The sequence below is a fragment of the Bidens hawaiensis genome, unplaced genomic scaffold (assembly GCF_021521415.1).
Source record: "Bidens hawaiensis isolate Kalapana, Puna unplaced genomic scaffold, B.hawaiensis_p1.1 tig00002525_1, whole genome shotgun sequence".
Lineage (NCBI taxonomy): Eukaryota > Viridiplantae > Streptophyta > Magnoliopsida > Asterales > Asteraceae > Bidens > Bidens hawaiensis.
In genome coordinates, this window is record NW_027491138.1 from 1,633,482 (window position 1) to 1,652,346 (window position 18,865).

The 18,865-nt window shown below is 32.5% G+C and overlaps 1 protein-coding gene and 1 non-coding gene across 2 annotated transcripts; one reads left to right on the forward strand and one right to left on the reverse strand.

Annotated features, from left to right (window-relative positions):
• Positions 1-6,798: 6,798 nt before the first annotated feature.
• Positions 6,799-12,618, forward strand: LOC143620032 (type IV inositol polyphosphate 5-phosphatase 3-like). Its single transcript, XM_077091829.1, has 10 exons — positions 6,799-6,858; positions 6,934-7,045; positions 7,324-7,407; positions 8,444-8,516; positions 8,611-8,715; positions 8,798-9,653; positions 9,734-9,918; positions 11,365-11,616; positions 11,700-11,931; positions 12,283-12,618. Exons 1-10 carry the CDS (start codon positions 6,799-6,801, stop codon positions 12,298-12,300), a joined length of 1,977 nt encoding a protein of 658 aa, XP_076947944.1. The 3' UTR covers positions 12,301-12,618.
• A 557-nt stretch (positions 12,619-13,175) lies between these two features.
• On the reverse strand, positions 13,176-13,246 carry TRNAG-GCC (transfer RNA glycine (anticodon GCC)). The gene has a single exon. It is a non-coding gene; the product is annotated as a tRNA-Gly (tRNA).
• Between the last annotated feature and the right edge of the window lie 5,619 nt (positions 13,247-18,865).

The following is an 18,865-nucleotide window of genomic DNA, read 5'->3' on the forward strand; positions in this document are numbered from 1 at the left end:
TGTCTCCTTATCTTGTGATTTCAATGGGCTTGCTACCGGGTTGTGTCGTAAAAGAGTAAAAGAATAGATAGTTTGGTGAACTGATCGTGAACTGGATAACGGGAGGTTCGTTTACGTACATTCGTTTAATAAATGATCGGATATGAGCAAGAAATTTCGTTTGATTAACTAAATAAAAGAACAAGAATAGAGTCCATGTTAGGGTATGCTTGGTACTATGTTTATTTAAGTCTGAATATATTTGTTATTATTTGTCTGTTTATGTTTGTTCATTAAAGGTTTTTAGTACTTTTAATAACTTCTCAAATCTTTTCGTATACATCTTAATCAACTATAAAGCTTTATGTGATAATTTATACATAAAATTAGCATATGAAAATGAATGTTAATAAAACACCAGCGCCGACTTGGTAGTTGGACTGAAACGTTGACACTAACCATTATCGGTTACTCCACTCAAATAAAACATTGTTCGTGTTCGTTCGTTTGTGTCTGAGAATCGTTCACAAACAAGTTCATTTCCTTAATGAGCGAGCACGGACATGAAATTTCATTCGGTTAGCTGTTCGTGAATCGTTTGCTTGTCCGATAAAAGCTTAATTGACAAACATAAACAAGACTATTATTCGGTTCGATTATGTTTGTTTATACATATATGGGCTTTTAGTGAATAAGGACCTTAAGGTAGGGGACAAATGAAGACGATGGTTATTTACTTATATGGGCTTTGGTCGTTGGGATTGTGAAGGAAATAAGTTGGGTCGAGTGGCCGGCCCATTTGATCTAGCATTTTAATTTTCAATCTTACCTTTTTTACCTTCTTATTATATCGCTTATTATTTTATTATTTCTACAAATGGAATATTAATCATAGCTAGATTAACGATAATGAAAAGCTTCAAAATTAGTAAGTGAAGAACATATATAAAATTCTGATGCGACATCTTTTCATCTCTAATAGAATATCACGTTGTTTAGTCATAATCAAAACTTGTACAACCAAATTAAAAAAAAATGTGTCTAAACATGATCGCAAAATGAAAAATATAAATTCCTAGAATGACTTTTTTACTATTGATATCACGTATAATAACTAGTTCGATAACTGGTAGGGTTTTCGAAACATTATATTAGATTATTAGCTAACCAATGTGTCAAATTAAATTATGGTTTTATATAGTTACCAGATGAATTAACAATTTTTGGTCTGAAGACTATAAGAGGCTGGATTAATTAAAAAGGGTTTTAGGAATAATTTATTCATCGATGATGGCAATTAACCATTTAATAACATAAACTCATGATTAAAGAAACCATTTGATGCAAAGCTGTCAACCCACTTGGAATATAAAAAGGACTAGAATGCAAAACATGACGTGCTGAAGGTGGACCATGACAATATTCAACTTTACAAACTTTTATTTTACAACCGTTAATGAAACACTTAAATATGATTATTGTTTTGTAGCATGGAGCTGGTTTAACGTTTAAACATGTACATTATCTTAATAAGATTGTCGCTACATGAAGAATTACTTGACCATCGGATTAAACACAAGAAATTAACCGCTTATGCCTCTTAAGCTTTCAACGTGTTGATAATTTAAGAAATTACGAACCAAAACACAAGAAATTAACGACTTATGCATCAGGATTTGATATACAAAACTTGTGCATTGCTTGACCATCGGAGTGTCTGCGGGACCTATACGTAATGGACCTCCTAACATGATATTGTTTACGACGCGATGTCAGAAGAGAAAAACAAAGAACTACACACCAAGACCACCAGGTGACCAAGACCACTCTGGCATCTATCCTTCTTATGCTTTCACTAGGGTTGTTCACAGTTAGGTTAGGTTCGGATTCGGTTATTAGCCTCAACGGAAACTGAAATCATCGATTAATTTTGTTTATTAACCAATCAGTTTTCAATTAATTGGTTCAATTTATTTGGCTAATTACCAAAACCAAATATGGCCTTAAATTTTTGCTTTGAAATACATAAGATAGATCCATAAATACATGAAATTGAGGTATAAATATATGAAACGAGGGTGTAAATACATGAAATGCAAGTGTAAAACATAAAATACATGAAATGGAGGTATAAAAGCTCAAAATTCAAAATATATGACAGTATAAATGGTTTGATTCGATTAATTTCGGTTAACCGATGGTATTAAAAAAGCGACTATTAATCAATTCGGCTTTCAGTTAGTTTCAGTCCAGTTTTGTTGGTTTCTCAGTTCGATCTTGTTAACAATTTGGTTATTGCTCACCCTAACTCTCCCGAGACATAAATTCAATTATGAGGGCCTTTGTAGCAACAATTGATAGAATGATAATTTACTGAATTTCACCATAATATCCTCATGAGATATAATATGATACTGTCTATTTCCTAAAAGTAAAATTATTATTCGTTTGGTAAGGTGTCATTTTCTGTTAAAAAGTAACAATTTCAATACAAACAGTAACTCATTAAAAGAAATTTATGTGCTTAAAATGTTTTATATGTTTAAAATAGTGAAGTTAAATTGTTCAACTTCATCATGTTGTCACATGAGATTGGCATATGTTTTCTATACTGTATTCCTATGATGTATTTAGAAAATAGGAAAATTACAAAAATGTTCATTTTGGCTACAACGGTCTACAAAATGTCTATCAAAATCTAAAAATTCTTAAATGCATGTTGCAAATATATCAGACTTGACTGTTTATTCATGTCAGCTGACGGTTTTTCTAATCCTATATGGCTTTAACAACGCACCGTGTTGTAAAATTTTGGTCGAACCGACCAAATTTTCGTTTGAGATCTGAGTAAATTATTTGTGACATTAAAAAGTTTGATTTTAACTATTATTTTCCTTCTTTTAAAGAAAAAAAATGATTTAAGTCTCCCTCGTCACATGCACCGAAAGCCTAAAAGAACACCTGGATTCCTGGAAAGACTTCTATTGTGACCACAACCTAATAATTTCATGATTTTAAAACAAAATCTTTGGAAAAGACCTCTATACGTACATTGTACATGCATATATACGAGGTTTGTATAAGATAAGAGGTCAACATGTTCTTAAGTAGAAAAGTGTGAAATAAGTTGAATAATGAGAAAAATGTGTAACTTCAATCTATACATGCATGTGATGTAAGGTTTTTGAAACAATTATTGAAAGCACTAGGTTCCCCCAATAATTAATATCGAGGTTATAAACAATTTATGTGTGTAATAATACTATTTTTTTTAATAATACTTATGATTATAACTAAAATTTTTAAAGATGGTTTACCCTTGCCTTTAAATTCATAACGGACCAGCTGACCAAACCAAAGTCGGTCTAGTCAGACATCTCACATCACTTTTGTTCGAGAGAAATGGACCGTTATGTAACAGATCATGTGGTTTTACGGATTTCTGGTTGAACTAGTAACCCAAAGTGAAAACCATCAAACCAACGGCTTCTATTTAGATTGTCTCCGTATATCTATATTATCTAATAAATAGATTATATCTCATTGGTCCATATGGTCAAATGAGTTAGGGTATAAACGTGTGGGTTAACTGAATTCCACTAGTATATAATTAAAAGTGGTGGTCGGTATTAACCATCTAGCAAAAACGACTTGAAAATTTTGACCCCGAGTAAAAGAAAAGAAGAAACTTAAAATTAAAATTATCTTTTTTAACATATCAAGAAAAACATAATTGGCATAATTAATTACAATACCGAATTACCGGTCGTCACTTTTAATAATTACAAGTTATATAACACGTATGGACAATCCTTAAATATTGTGCTATTAGCTAGATTTCTCTTGTTAGATTCGGAATAAATCAATAATGCTATTTGGAATAAAGACACATCACATAATATTTATTTGGTTGTTTGCATGAAAACGACAATTCATGATTGTGGCTGTATGTATCATTTTTGCCAACTAATGAACTGCCGAACATGTACAAGTATGATATTGTCGAGATGGTTGTTATCATTTGATCACTGGATACCATTTGATAGTCCTACATACCGTTTTGATGCAACATAGCTTCATTATTTTATCATAGGTAGCAATGCCAAACGCATTTAATAAATCTAAAAACTTTAGGTAAGTAATTCTTGGACGTCAAGTCATATCTCAATGTTTCAAGGGGGTGAAGGGGTCCATTCTTCACCCAACATGTTCAATACTTTACCTAAGGAGTTTCTCATTCATTTCTTTTCCTTATTCTAGTAATCACTAATAGAGTCGTATAGGTTTCTCTTGATTTGGATTCAAGGATTGAATTGATACGACACAAATGAAAAAAATACAAACACACGAAGTTTGGATAACTCCTGAACTTGTATTGAAAAGTATAACTTAAAAAATTTAATACACTTTTACTAGCGTTTCTTATGAAACCATAGCTCGGTGTCATCTATTTATAAGCTAACATAACATAGCTAACAATTATAAACTCTAATAACTTGGTCATCGTGAAACTCACTACAGTCAACTCATGGGTTGTGCCCGTTTCTAAGATGAAATATTAAATATTTTATAAAGTCAAAAAATCAACTATATATTTTCTCTTTTTAAAACATATATATTACGTATTTACTCATATTTTAAAAACCAACTTATTGAATAATTATTTTAGGAAAGGGAAATGTGTATACCCTAGCATCACACCACCAGTTACCCCCCACTGTCTTCACAACACCACCATCCAGTCACCACCGTGAAGAACACCACCTACGAATCTCAATCCTCATCTCAGGTGTGTGGCCTCAGTTTTTGGTTAAAATTGTAGGTTCAGAAGCCATAATTGTTTTTACATCAATGGTGAAGACGGTTCAGAATTAGATCTTCCGAGGCTTCAAGGGCCATAAATATGTATCATATATGTCTACCTATATAAGGGGTCGTGACTTGTGCGTCGAAGGTTAGTCGTGATGCCTCGGTCCCGACCCCTTATATCGAGCTTCTTTGTGGTGTTTTAAAAACTTCAACATGAAAATGGAGAAAGCGAAGTGTGACTGGTTCATCCTTTCAGTTGTGATAATCATGGCCTTCATCTCGACGGATAATTGTAGCAACACAATGTTTGTTCAGGCGGCCACTCTGGGTCTATGAGGCCGGCATACATGACTCCTATACACATGCCCCTATGATGGCGTCTCAGTGGTAAGGATATAGAAATCTATTGTGTAGGTCTAGTGATCAAACTCCGTCATCACCCAATTTACTCTAAGATATGTGACACCTGTCGGCGAGGGACGCCAAATGGTGGCGTATAGTATTTTTAATTAAAATACACAAATACATCGTTTGATGTTATGTGATAAGAATACGAGATAATCATGTGGTTGAACTGGTTTGCCTACAAATGTCAACAATTCAACTACATTAAACAGATCACATCCTTGAAGCTGATTTCATGGAGCACATTTAACTATGTCAAAGTTTTTTCAAGTATTGTAGTTTCTACGTGGCTTTTTTAGATATATAAATAATATTTATCTGTATGCTTTAAGGTAAAAAGATAAGTTTAATAATTGTTAGTCTTAAATATTTAACAACGTCATATAAAAAAATTGTTTCTAGTATTGTTTTTTATGAAAGCGTGTATAAGATATAATATAGTTTTTAACAGCCGAATGATTATCACAAAAGAAAGTATAATATAATTAAATATTAAGGGAAACGCTCTTAATATTTGACTGGTGAGTGGTGACCTTCATCACCATATAGTGACAGAGAGTACGAAATTCCAAATAATGTACAAAGTCACAACAATAATGGCATAATTAGTTACAAGTAGGGAAGTATTTATTGTAAGTCTGAATTTCAATAATTGCTGATCTTGAAAATTAGGTGACTGTAATATATATTTAAATACTTCATCACCGTTCGTTGAGTTCTACGTATCTATATTACTCGGACACTATTTTCTGCGATTTCTTTCCTATCTTCATCTTCAACAATACAATTAACTTTAAGAAGACAAAATTCACACACTCCCTCATCCAGATTGAGAGGAACAAACAAGAAACCACATGTATATGTGAGGCAAAAGGTACGTATGTTCGTCTTTCATGATCCCGACACATGTACATACATATATATATATTACATGCTCGCACACATGTGTACGTTTCATTAAAACTGAGTTGCAAATATGTGTCAAAGAATGGCATGTGATATGTTCAAGTTATGCTCAATTTCCATGCCTAGCTAATTGTATGTATAATTATTTCATGTTCGAGTTACATCGATCCTCCATACTTGTTGTACAAGATGAATCAAAATATGCATATTTAAGATACAACAAACTCGTCACAAAGCTAAATTATTTATACCAACTTTTTTAAGGGCCAAGCATTTTAAACCTAAATACAAAACCAAAATCAATTCATAACCGTTTCCATACATAAAAGGAAACCCAAAATGGAAACATCAAAGCCAATTTGGCTTTTATTTGTGGTTCTAATGTAGAGAGACAGAGATCGGTGGGACAATTATTAATTTTTTATAATATTAATATTAATAACATAAATAAACAATTTATAATAATAAAAATATTAAGCACCCAAGAATGAGTGAGTGGTTGACAACAAATAACACCATAAATAAATGACATTACTTAAAAAAAATTGGCTCATTCATTTTCATTAGTCTTAAAACTTAAAAGTTAAAAGTCAAATCGAGTAACAGATTACTGTACTTACAAATCATAGGTAGTTGATCCATCATCTCCATCAAACTCTTTTTGGTTCCAACTGCAAATTCAATTCAAGTATCGTCACCATGAATCACAAGCAGCATCACCATCCTCATTCTCATTCTCATGGTCGTCACACTTCTGAGGTACTTCCGTTGACTTCTTCGTCAAGTAATAATAATGTTAATCGGATTCATAATATCAGTTGTTGGCGATTGCAGGTGTTGTGGCCGAGACTCGTGATACGGAAGTGGCTCAATCGTTCTTCTAGAAACTCCGAATTCACCGCCGATTCGGAGGATGATGAGATTGCTTACGGCACCGATGCTGAAGGTTAGTTTTAATCGGAAATTGATAATAATAAATTGTTATTATTACTCTAGATATTGATTCAGTTTTGTCAATTTTAGATCTCTGTATTACACGTGAATTAGTTTGGATTATGTGTGAATAAGATGTGTACCAGATTTTAACTTCTGGTGGCTGAACCTATAACTCTATAGGCTAATTGGGAAATTAATTAGGGTTTACTTTTCAAAGGCTATATTTTGACACATGGATTTAGGATTTTTTTTTTTTTTTAAGTGATTTGTGTGATTTTGTATTTACAGAAGAAGAGAGTTGTGATTGTCCAAAAGAATCAAGGTTCAAGGATAATAATAAACAAGGAGATGATTTGCAGAGTGAGACTAATGGTAATAACATACAGTTTATTCTTTGTTGTTTTGCTTCAAATGAAGCAGATAAGATTAGTTTCATAAAGTTTTGGCCGATTCTTTTTGGGCTTTTTATAATTGGATCAACTTTTTGATGCATAGGCTTTTTGTTTGCTTTCCCTAAGCCTTTTGTTAGTGCATAGATGCTTTAGCATGTCATCATCATCATCATCATCATCGTACTCAGTATATCCCACCAATAGCAATGCTATGGTAGGGTCTGAGGAGGGTAAGATGTAGACAGCCTTACCTCTATCCCATAGGGATATAGAGACTGCTTCCGGTGAGACCCCCGGCTCGATAGTAGTTTTGCATCAAGCCTTGGACATAAGGCACATAGCACTCAATCATCGGGACACCGGCTGATTGGTGCATGTGCCCTTGTCTTTCGGCTATCAACGCCACCACATGATGCCTGATTAACCTTCCGCCACTTTTAACGTTATTTTCATGAGATTAGTAAAATAATGTCAAAATTAGTGCAATTTTACTTTTGCCCACCTGAGGGTTCACGCATATATACATTATATGCGCGCACCGCAAGCAGGGCGTCATGCTTTAGCATGTGCTTTGGTTATTTTTACAGGAAGCTACCAAAATAGGCACATATTAATTGACTAAAAGATTTATGCACAAGTTTGAGCGTTTTCTATTGGTCTAACAATGCATTAGTTTAATTAAAAGGCTAATGTGACTTTGTTTATCTTTAAAGAATGCTAACTATTCGGCCTATATGCATTGACTGAATGAAAGATTCTTTTCTTGAGCACTAAAAAATGGTCTTCAGATCATCAAGATATATTCATGATTTCTCAAGTGTTTTTAAAAGGATCATTAAAGATGCACTATATGAATAAAAGGATATTTCTATGATGCTTTTTTTGCCACTTCTTGATATCTTAATATACTTTTCATTGATACTCTTATTGATGCTTACTTTATGAATGATCTTAATTGAGATTCAAACTGCTGTTTCTTCACTTATCTTAGTACACTTGTTATATTTGATCTTCAGGTGCTTTTCCTAGGTCAAGAAGAAGAAAGTCAGAGACATTTAGAGCGCAATACATTGATGCAAAAGAACTCAAGTATGCTTACATTATTTTTCTACTATTAACATCACACAAAATGATCAGATACTTATGTCTTTTCTATTTTTTTTTCCTTTTTTTGTTTTTTTAGAGTATCTGTTAGCACTTGGAATGTTGGAGGGAAACTGCCACCAGATGACTTAGATATTAAAGACTGGCTTGATGTTGACAGTCCTGCTGACATATATGTCATTGGGTAACCTTAATCATGAATTTAAATTACTTAAAATTTCTGTTAAAATTAGTAGTTAGTTAAATTACATATGATTATCATACAGTTTTCAAGAGATTATTCCATTAAACGCTGGAAATGTTTTTGGTGCGGAAGATAACCGTCCAGTCCCAATATGGGAAAACATAATCCGTGAAACCCTCAACAAAATCCAACCCGAAAAACCTAAATACAAATGTTACAGCAACCCACCTTCACCATCACGGTTTAAACCATCCGATGATGCACCCGATATAGAAGATGAAGTGGTGTTGGAAACTGATAGTGAGGGCGGAGAAGAAATCCACCCGTTCAATGAGGAATCCAGTTTTGATGACCTCATGGATGGTCCAGCAGGGCAAAATGGTAATTTAACTACAGTCAAGAGTATGCAAATAGTAGGTGACTCAGAGAAACGTTATTCCTCTGAAAAAACACTAGACAAAGTAAACTGCTTTTCGGTTGAAGATTCTGAAGAAACTTTAACAGAAAGTTTTCAAGATTCGGTTTTGAGTAATACTAAAAAGTTAACCAGAATACTTAGTGGGTCAGAGAGGATCGGGCTGAGCTGGCCCGAGCCGCCATTAGATCTACTGGCTCAGTGTGTATCGGCGCCAGAGAGACTGAGCCCTTTGAAACTGGTTAAATCTTTTAAAGCTTCAAAATCTTTTAGAACTTATGCTTCATTTAAGTCGTATATAAACGTGGACAATCGGGTCTTACCCGAGGAAGCTTTTCTTCCTGATCTGAATCTTGATTCGACCATGTACCGAAAGCGAAGACCCGCGTATGTTAGAATAGTAAGTAAGCAAATGGTTGGTGTGTTTATAACTATTTGGGTGCGTAGACAGTTGAGGAAACATATTCAAAATGTACATGTGTCGGCTGTTGGTGTTGGTGTAATGGGGTACATCGGTAACAAGGTAAGTTTAGGATTATGTGAAGTTTTGTTAATTTATATGTATGCATAGTTTGATGCAATTGTCAATTGTTATTATTTCAGGGGTCCATATCGGTGAGCATGTCGATATATCAAACACTGTTTTGTTTCGTTTGTACTCATCTAACTTCTGGTGAAAGAGATGCTGATGCAATTAAAAGAAATGCAGATGTTCATGAAATACATAAACGAACACGTTTCAACTCGATTTTAAGTTCTCCTCTTCCCAAGAGGATACAGGATCATGAGTAAGTATAATGTATCTTTATTTTTCATTTTGTTTTCCTTCTTAGTAAGTTTGATGGTGCAAACACAAATTTTATTTTAAAATTTTCAGATAACAAGGTCTATAATTATACCACCTTATGAAATTGGAACAAACTTTTACACTTTTCTTGATGTTATGTTTAGCAATCAACTATTAATAGGTTCAATATGAAAACCAATGTACAGTTTATTTCCAGTTTAATCAACCTTGTTTTATCAGGCTTTACCTTAATATTTTTGGTGTGGGTTGATTGATGCGATGTTAGCCGACATCTAGGCCTGTAAACGAACCGAACGTTCGGCAAACTATTCGTGAACCGTTCAGCGGGAAGTTTGTTTATGTTCGTTTATTTAATAAACGAACGAACACGAACAAAAAATTTGTGTTTGTTTAATTAATCGAACGAACATGAACACATGTTCTGTTCGTTCATTTATGTTCATGAACGTTCGTTTATGTTCGTTTATGTCTGTTTATTTATGTTCGTTTGTGTATTAATAGAAAATAACTAATTATTACCTGGATGAGTCATCTCATTATAAAGGCTTTATATTTTTTTAATTTGTGTTCATCTAAGTGTTTTCAGTTATGTTTAATTATGTTTGTGTTTATTTACATTTGTTCATCTATGTTCATTTATGTTCGTCTATCTTTATTCAGTTATGTTCGTTTAGATTATAAACAAAATAAAATAAAGGAACACAGATGTTCATTCTTTTAAATAAATGAAAATGAACATAAATATTTGTTCGATTAAGTGTTCATATTCGTTTAAAGTTTAAATGAGCGAACACGAACATGTCCTTTTTTGTGTTTGTTCGATTCGTTTACAGGCTTTCATTGTTCACATTGATGAATACGTCAGTCTCAATCTCTAGGCTCTGTTGATTTTATTTGTGTTCGTTTGTGTGCGTGAACCGTTCGTGAACACATTCATTTCTTTAATGAACAAACACGAACATAAAATCTCGTTCAGTAAGTGTTCGTGAACCGTTTGTGAACAAATTATTTCCTTAACGAACAAACATGAACAAGGCCTTGTTCGTGTTCGTTCGGTTCGTTTACAGCCCTACCGACATCAGATGCTACATATGCAAAAAAAAAAAATGCTTATGTGAAAATAAGTATATAAATTTGTTTTCAAGCTCAAAAGAATATATTTTTCTTATAACTAGTTCCGAAGTAATTTTAAAACGTTACATTGGATGTCACGTGGCGTAAACGTGTGGCGTATAAGTATACACAAAGACAAGTAAGATACTACATTAACTTTCGAAAAAATCATCAAAAAAGTGGTCTGTTAATGTTGATAAGTCATTTATTGCTACAATTTGTAATAAAATGTAATTTGGTTGCTAAAATGAATCATAAAATGTGAATTGTATTAATAGCTGGCTTACGTCGCATTTTTTTTTTATGTTTCCAGTCGAATTATTTGGTTAGGCGACCTTAACTACCGTCTTACTTTACCATATGAGAAGACACGCGAATTAATTTCCAAAAACGATTGGTCCTCATTATTAGAGTGTGATCAGCTTGTTCGTGAGCTAAGAAAAGGCCGTGCATTTGATGGGTGGTCAGAAGGCATTTTAGATTTCCCACCAACTTACAAATACGAGAAAAATTCAGAAAAGTATGTTGGCCAGGATCCAAAAGTTGGTAGACGAACTCCGGCATGGTATGCATGTGTATATTAAATAATGGTATTAATTGCAATGAAAGGTTGTTTTGAAAATTGAATGATGTTTGTTTTGGTTTCAGGTGTGATCGCATACTATCGCGCGGGAAAGGCATAAGGCAGTTGAATTACAGACGGTCTGAACTTAGGTTTTCAGACCATAGGCCGGTGAGTGCATCGTATATGATCGAGGTCGAAGTTTTCTCTCCAAGAAAGTTGCAAAAGGCCCTCACATTCACTGATGCCGAGATTGAAAACAATGATGAGATTGGGATAGTAGAAGCTGACATAAGTGGCTTAAGATTAACCGCTGAGGTTGGTCTTCAAAATATTAATTACCAAAGTAGCCATTTTGAACAGGAACATTAACTAAATAGCCTTGACTTTTTTAAAATTACCAATCAACCAAGGTGCGACACGTGTAATTTCGGGCAACAGATTTCAATTTGGCATGGCAGATTAGATCACTTTGTCGCAGAAGATTCATCTGGCAAGGCAGATTTCCATCATAGGTTATTTTCTTGATTAAAAAAATAAAGTCAAATGATATTTAGTAAATAAAAAGTCAATGTCCATTTGTTAAAGACAATGGTCAAAATGGTTATTTTGGCAGCAATACATATGTTATGAATGTATGGAGTCTTAACTTTTTTTGTTTCTTGGCAGGATGCGTATTGGAATTGAGTTGGCTTGGTTGTTTGGGGCTCGGAATGATTTTCATCTACTCTTATCGTATGTTAAATTACTGAGTTTTGAAAGTATAAGCAATGAGGTGCTACTTGTGTAAATTGTGTTGTGTTCATTCATAGTTAGGTTAGGAAAGAAATACCACGTTCCATAATGTTTTTTAATAAATTTGTTGAGGTGCTAATATGTAGCTTTTGTTTTAAGGATTTTCTTGTTATAATGTGTACTTTGGAGCATTGTATATCATGGTTTTATATGTAATAAATGATTTGATTCTGGTCATGCGTAAGCTATGATGTTGTTTGGTTGTTTCTGTTTATAGTATTTTGTTAAGGATGGAGAAATGCACCGAACTGAACTTGGCCTAACTTTCTGTCTGCGTTGATATGCGTTTTTAGATTTTGTTATACTACCTTAAAAAAACTAAATAATTAATGTATTTAGTGATGCAAACAACACGTGTTTGATCAATATTTATGAGGTTTCAGATAGTTTGGATAGTACACACGTTTGATGCGCACTGCAGCGAATTGGATGAAGGTTCAATGCATTATAACTTTATAATAAAATGATTAACCATTGCATTGGATAGGATTTGATACAGCTAAACTAAATATATGGTTTAATGCCAAAACAATGAGCATGTTTTCTTCACATTATAAAACATTAAATTTGGGTTCGATACTTTGATGCATTATAATATATAAGCATGTTAAAGAAAAGGCTATGAAGGTACTGTTTTACTAAATTATATTTTTCAGAAGTTATTCAGACTAAAATTTAATACTTGGCAAAAAAAATATTTATACATAAGACATGCTTTCTGCATATAAATAAACCATTTTCAGGAAAAGAAAATATTCAAAAATGAATGCACCAGCCGGGAATCGAACCAGGGTCTGTACCGTGGCAGGGTACTATTCTACCACTAGACCACTGGTGCTATTGATTGGTTCGTGGAACTGAAGAATATTAATACTAACCTTATTACAACCAGGTTGTTTGAAACCAAGTTGTAAAAACACATATATATTCGTCATGTATCGCCGGGAACACTGAGCTAGGCTGTGCCTATTGAAAGCCAAAGAATGATACATCGGAATTCGTCTCATTATGAGCCAAGACAACTTTGTGTTGTTAACGTCTCACCGACCTAGTGTGTCTTGTAAATGGTGGCATCAAGATTCAAGACACTTGAATCTAGAAACATAAAATTGCCTGAGAAAAACTATGGGGAAACTAAAGAAATGCTATGAAGTATTTTTATTGATGTAATATATTTATTAGCACAAATGTGCGTGTATGATTGCATGTAATTAGTTAGTTAGTAGGCCTATTCTGCTTGTGTGTGTTATGAGGGATATGATAAGCAGTATTTTATCAGAATCAAATATTGAAGTAAACCAAGCGCTATAGTTAAGTGATAAGCATATAGCACTGATGCACTTTCCAAGCGAAAATCTAAAACACGATTCGGGATCATTCAATAAATTAATATTTAGAGCATTTCACATATAAACAATGTAGAATGTCAAACACTTATTGTTCGAACAAAGCGCACAACGAATTAAAATAAATAATCAAAAAATAATTTCTGAATGCAACAATATAGAAAATTTTGAAAAAAGAAACTTGGTTAATCAACTTGTACCTGATCACCGGACAATAAGCTTGGATCAATCCGTTATCACTTAACATACATCTTGGGCCGGTCCTAAGTAGGACTAAACGAGTTTGAAGTATAAATGGATCAAACTGGTTTAGGTTTCTCTGGCTTCTAATTTTATTTATATATATTTTATTAGTTACTAGTCTGTTTAATAGATACGTTGAGTTATAGTTCAAGCAGCTAATCTCATGATTAAACTGTGTAACATTTGTTTGTATGTTCATGTAATGCCTGTCTTAAAAAAATGCATATTTTTAAGTAAAGTTAATTTTAATGTTTTAAAATTTGTGGGGTAGTGTCATGAGAAGCACATGATTCCACTGTATTAGAAATATCATATTCAAATACTGTTTTCACTAATTTATTGTTAATCTTTTGAAGGTTGCATGCCAGATGCAAGTTGCGGTTTAACTAGTTCTCACTGAGGAGCATGATATTGGTGGGTACTACAAGTTTTCTGCATGTTCGCTATAAAAAGAAATTACTTATATACTAACATAATGTTTGGTTTGTATAGTTGTTTTAGTTGTCCGTTTAATTTTCTTTATTAGACAGTAAATCCAATAATGAAAAACTATTGTTCATATATTTAATTTTTCATTAATAATATTTAGAATATGACTATTGTACCTTTACTTATCTGGTAATTTAAGCATTCCAAACTCACATGTTTAAACCTTAAATTTCATGATTATAATTTTGTCAAATTATTATATTTACCATTTAATTAAAGACAAATCATTTTCCTTTTCATCAAATTTATTCTATAGTTTTTACAAAGTTCTTTATCAACATGTAAACATTGTATATGTGGAGCCAGCTGAACAAGTATTAAAAGAACAAATTACCAAAAGTGAGGAAACAACCAAGGTTCGTAAGTACCAAAAAGACGTGATTCCAACAATTTGGTAAAAAAAAGGCTTAAAAATTTGATAAAAATTTCATTAAAAGTTATCAGTTTCATCTACCATACCTGCAATTTTCTATCACAATTGTGATTCCAACCAAAACTTTATATTTTCTCATAGGTTTATGTTCATTAATACATACACACTTACATAATTTCAGAAAAAATTTCCTTTGCTATTTTTTTCATTAAAATATATAAAATCTTTTACATTGAAACAAAATGCAAACGAACAAGTTGTCATGCTAATGGAAAAGTTTTCTCGTCTCCTAATGGAACTAAAACCAGTTCCAAAAAAAAGCTTTTTATTCACTAGCATATGAAGAATAGTCAACACACCCAAATGCAAATTGAAACATCAAGTGTACCCGATCTTGCCCAATAGAATATATGAATTTTCCAAAAATATTCTACAATAGTGTGACCCTACAAGGTTTACTAGGGAAGAGAAGATACAATCGAAAAACCTTGTAAAAAATAATTAAAATTAAAAAATGTTGATGTATTTGAGTGGGGTAAAGTTGTCCTAAACTAAAAGAGTTGTAAAAAAAATAGCCTATGATATTTTAAATTTGAGTTGGATTTATTATTTACATGATAGTTATTAAGCATATATGTATATGAATCTTGTGGCTCTTGTCCTGCATGGCTACATTCATTAATTAAAGGGTATTGTTTATATTGAAATAGAAGAATGAACATCAAGTTGTGTCGTTAACCTTTTTGAACAAAGGTAAGTCACTTAAAAATTAAATTCATGAATCTTTGGGTATTTATGGTACGTTGGACACGACTAAGTAGCTTCATAGCTTCGGACGCAAAGAAACCAAAAGTATTAAATGTGAAAGGTATAAACTCATGTTGGTCGTCAAGACATGTTTTCTTGTGTTTAGTTATCTTATATGATTTTTTATAACTTAAGTAACGTTGTACGTTTGGATACAGAAATGAACAAATTATGCCTGAAAATACATTTTTTTTGCCTAAAAATAGTAGTATTTATTATTTTAATTCTAAATATAAAATTATTATAGTTTTTAATTGAAAAATAGTAACTGGAAATTTCAACCTTAAAACCGTCCAAACCTTGAAAACTACGTTCCGATTGGTTTGGATTCCTTTAAACAAACATTCGGACCCGCGCAAGAATTGACCACACCACGTGTACGATCCACAAAAGGCCACGCAGCCTTCACTTAAGATATTAAATTATTACGTAGTTTTTCAAAACATCTTATTCTAATCACAATTATTAGCTTTTACTTTAATAAATATAGTTTAATATTTGTATTTGGCAGTTGGTACCGACTTTTTTCTCCACCAACAAGGGTGCCTAACCGACTCATATGTCATGGAGAAAGTAAAGTTAACTTTTTTTAGGCAAAAATACAATAAAATATGAAAAAAGTTATATTTAACGAGTTAGTATTCTAGTTTAATGGCATGGAGTTGGTGCTTAAGAGTTAAGACTAGAAATTCTAATGTCACAAGTTTGAAACCTGACTTGATGAGATTTTTTACGGCGGTGGTTTTTCTACTTGATGGTAGTATTGGATGAGTCAGGCTGAAACGTCAAATCAATATGTACGGTTGATATTCTGTCTCAAAAAGGCTCACCAAGAATTTGGGATGATTCAAAACTTTGTTAAAAAAAAGTCATTCAGAAATTATGAATATAAGGGTGCGGTTAGGGCGGCCCGTTTAGTTCACAGTAGAGTTAAAATCTTAATTTTATTTTTTAATATGTTTATTTAGTAAAATTTTTAAAGCTAAAATCTAAATTTTGCCCCCATTTGTTTTTGGTTGAAAAACTATTTGAAATTTGAATTGGAATTAGTTCACCCAGTTGATAGTAGTGGCAAAAACAACCGGTAGGATGTGATGGCGGTTGTTGTGAGGGGAGGTAGCAGGACCGCTAAGTGGTGATCGGAGTGATCATTTTCGATTACTTTGTGATTATGTTACCAAAATGCATTAGAGATTGAAATTTATTTGATAGATTCCAGTTTCTTCAGTTCTATATTATTTGGCAAATTTCAATTCCATAATTTCTTTTAAAAATCCCATAAACCAAACGCAGGCTAAAAAGATTTTCGATCTAAGAAATTTTATGACAATATTCGTCTAAATTTAAATTTAGAAACGATCAATTTAAACCGTTAAAACTATAATTACAAAATCATTTTTTATGATTTATTCTAAATTATTCTGTTTTTGTTTGATTAACGTTATAAAACATATATATGGCTTTGGTTTCACACACTCTTTTAACATATTCAAACACCAATCATATAAGTCGTATGAAAATTACAAGTTAGAACTCGTATAATGAGTGTATGGCAACATAAAAAATAGTTATGCACGCTAAAGGGTATCCCAGCACACATGCATGGTGTCATGTCATGACAATGAAGTGATGGACGTTATAATATTAGTTTCTACTTTTAAGCTTTGTAGGTGTTAGTTGATGTGGAAGCAAAGCAGAGTTTGATACATGTTATTCTAGATTTCTAGGTATATGGCTTTCATATGTGGAATTATTAATTCTTCTTCGACAAAAGTTAAAGCAGCTAAATTTTGATTTTTACTTATTTATTGAATAATTTATAATACGAAAATTTATAACTTTTCTTACGCTCGGTTTTAGGCGCCGTCTTCAAACGGTCGACAACTATTCCTACAATAGTTGACGATTTAAAGAAAGAGATGCCGTGGTTCCAATAAAATTATGATGCAAGAGGTAAACAAGGTTTTAATTAGTATTAATATATTAGTTACTAATTTGAGACCCGTGTATTACACGGGGAATTAATAAAAATTATAATATTTAAACACTAAGCAAAATACAATCAGTAACACATAACACAATTATCATATATTATTAATACAACTACAAATTACATTAAAATTACAGGAATTACAAACAAACATTACGCAACTATTTCCACAAATAAGAAAAAATTTTCTTATACACTACATTTGTGGTTGTATTGGTCAAATTACCTTATTTATCAAGAATCAGAATCTTTAGCCCACACCTACTTGTAACCCTCTTGATAAGGCGACATATAATGTGTCAACTACTATTTTAAAAAGGAAGCGGTAAATAGAAAATGTTGTTTATTAATTTATTGTTGCTGTATAATAAAGGAAAATAACTTAAAATGAAAAGTGACATACCTTTACACTAAATGTGTCAACGGACGCACCAATAGTAATGGAGTCGGATTCTTGATGCTATTGAATGAATTAAACAAACAAATTTAAGTAAGACTAAACAAATCAAAATATCAATTGATTTGAAATTATAAATAATTCTTCATTAAAAAGTGTTGATTGCCCACGGAAAGTTTAAAATATCAATTGAAAAGGTGTTGGTTCATCATTCTTTTAGGCAATTAGCAAACCAAGGATAGAATAATAATAAGCTATTGACGAAAATAAAAGATCATTCTTTTTTAAAATTAAAGTTGAAATCCAAGCATTAGTGAAAAATAATTTAATAGAAAAAATTCTAAAAAGTTAAATCCCCCTAAAAAAATCATCTTACCTAACTCGATAGTTTTGTTATCAAATCTATCTGCCCCGATTCTGTTGGACTGAAAATCATCTCCATGAAAACCATGATTTTTCAATGAAATCTATCTGGCTCATGAGTTTTCAAGAAACGTTGAATTCCATGTTTTTTGAAATTCATCTTCTCAGATGAATTTCAAATGAATTTAGTCTTTTGACATAAAACTTACAACAATCTTCATCTTCATTTTCTTCATCTTCATCTTCCGGCCATGAACATAAAACTCAATTTCCGGCCACCGGCAAAAACCCACCACCACTCCACCCACCAGCAAAAACCCACCACCACCACCATTCCACCCGTCAACAAAAACCCACCACCACCACCCCACCGGCAAAACCCACCACCACCACTCCACACTTCAATCCGATCGCCTCTCTTAAATTTCATTCTTCTAGTTGAGAGCAAC

Bases quoted from the DNA above. Each gene is read 5' to 3' on its own strand.
- LOC143620032 (XM_077091829.1), top strand. From the start codon at position 6,799: ATGAATCACAAGCAGCATCACCATCCTCATTCTCATTCTCATGGTCGT. The intron at 6,859-6,933 runs GTACTTCCGTTG...TGGCGATTGCAG, and splicing joins ATGGTCGTCACACTTCTGAG to GTGTTGTGGCCGAGACTCGT. The intron at 9,919-11,364 runs GTAAGTATAATG...TTATGTTTCCAG, and splicing joins AAGAGGATACAGGATCATGA to TCGAATTATTTGGTTAGGCG.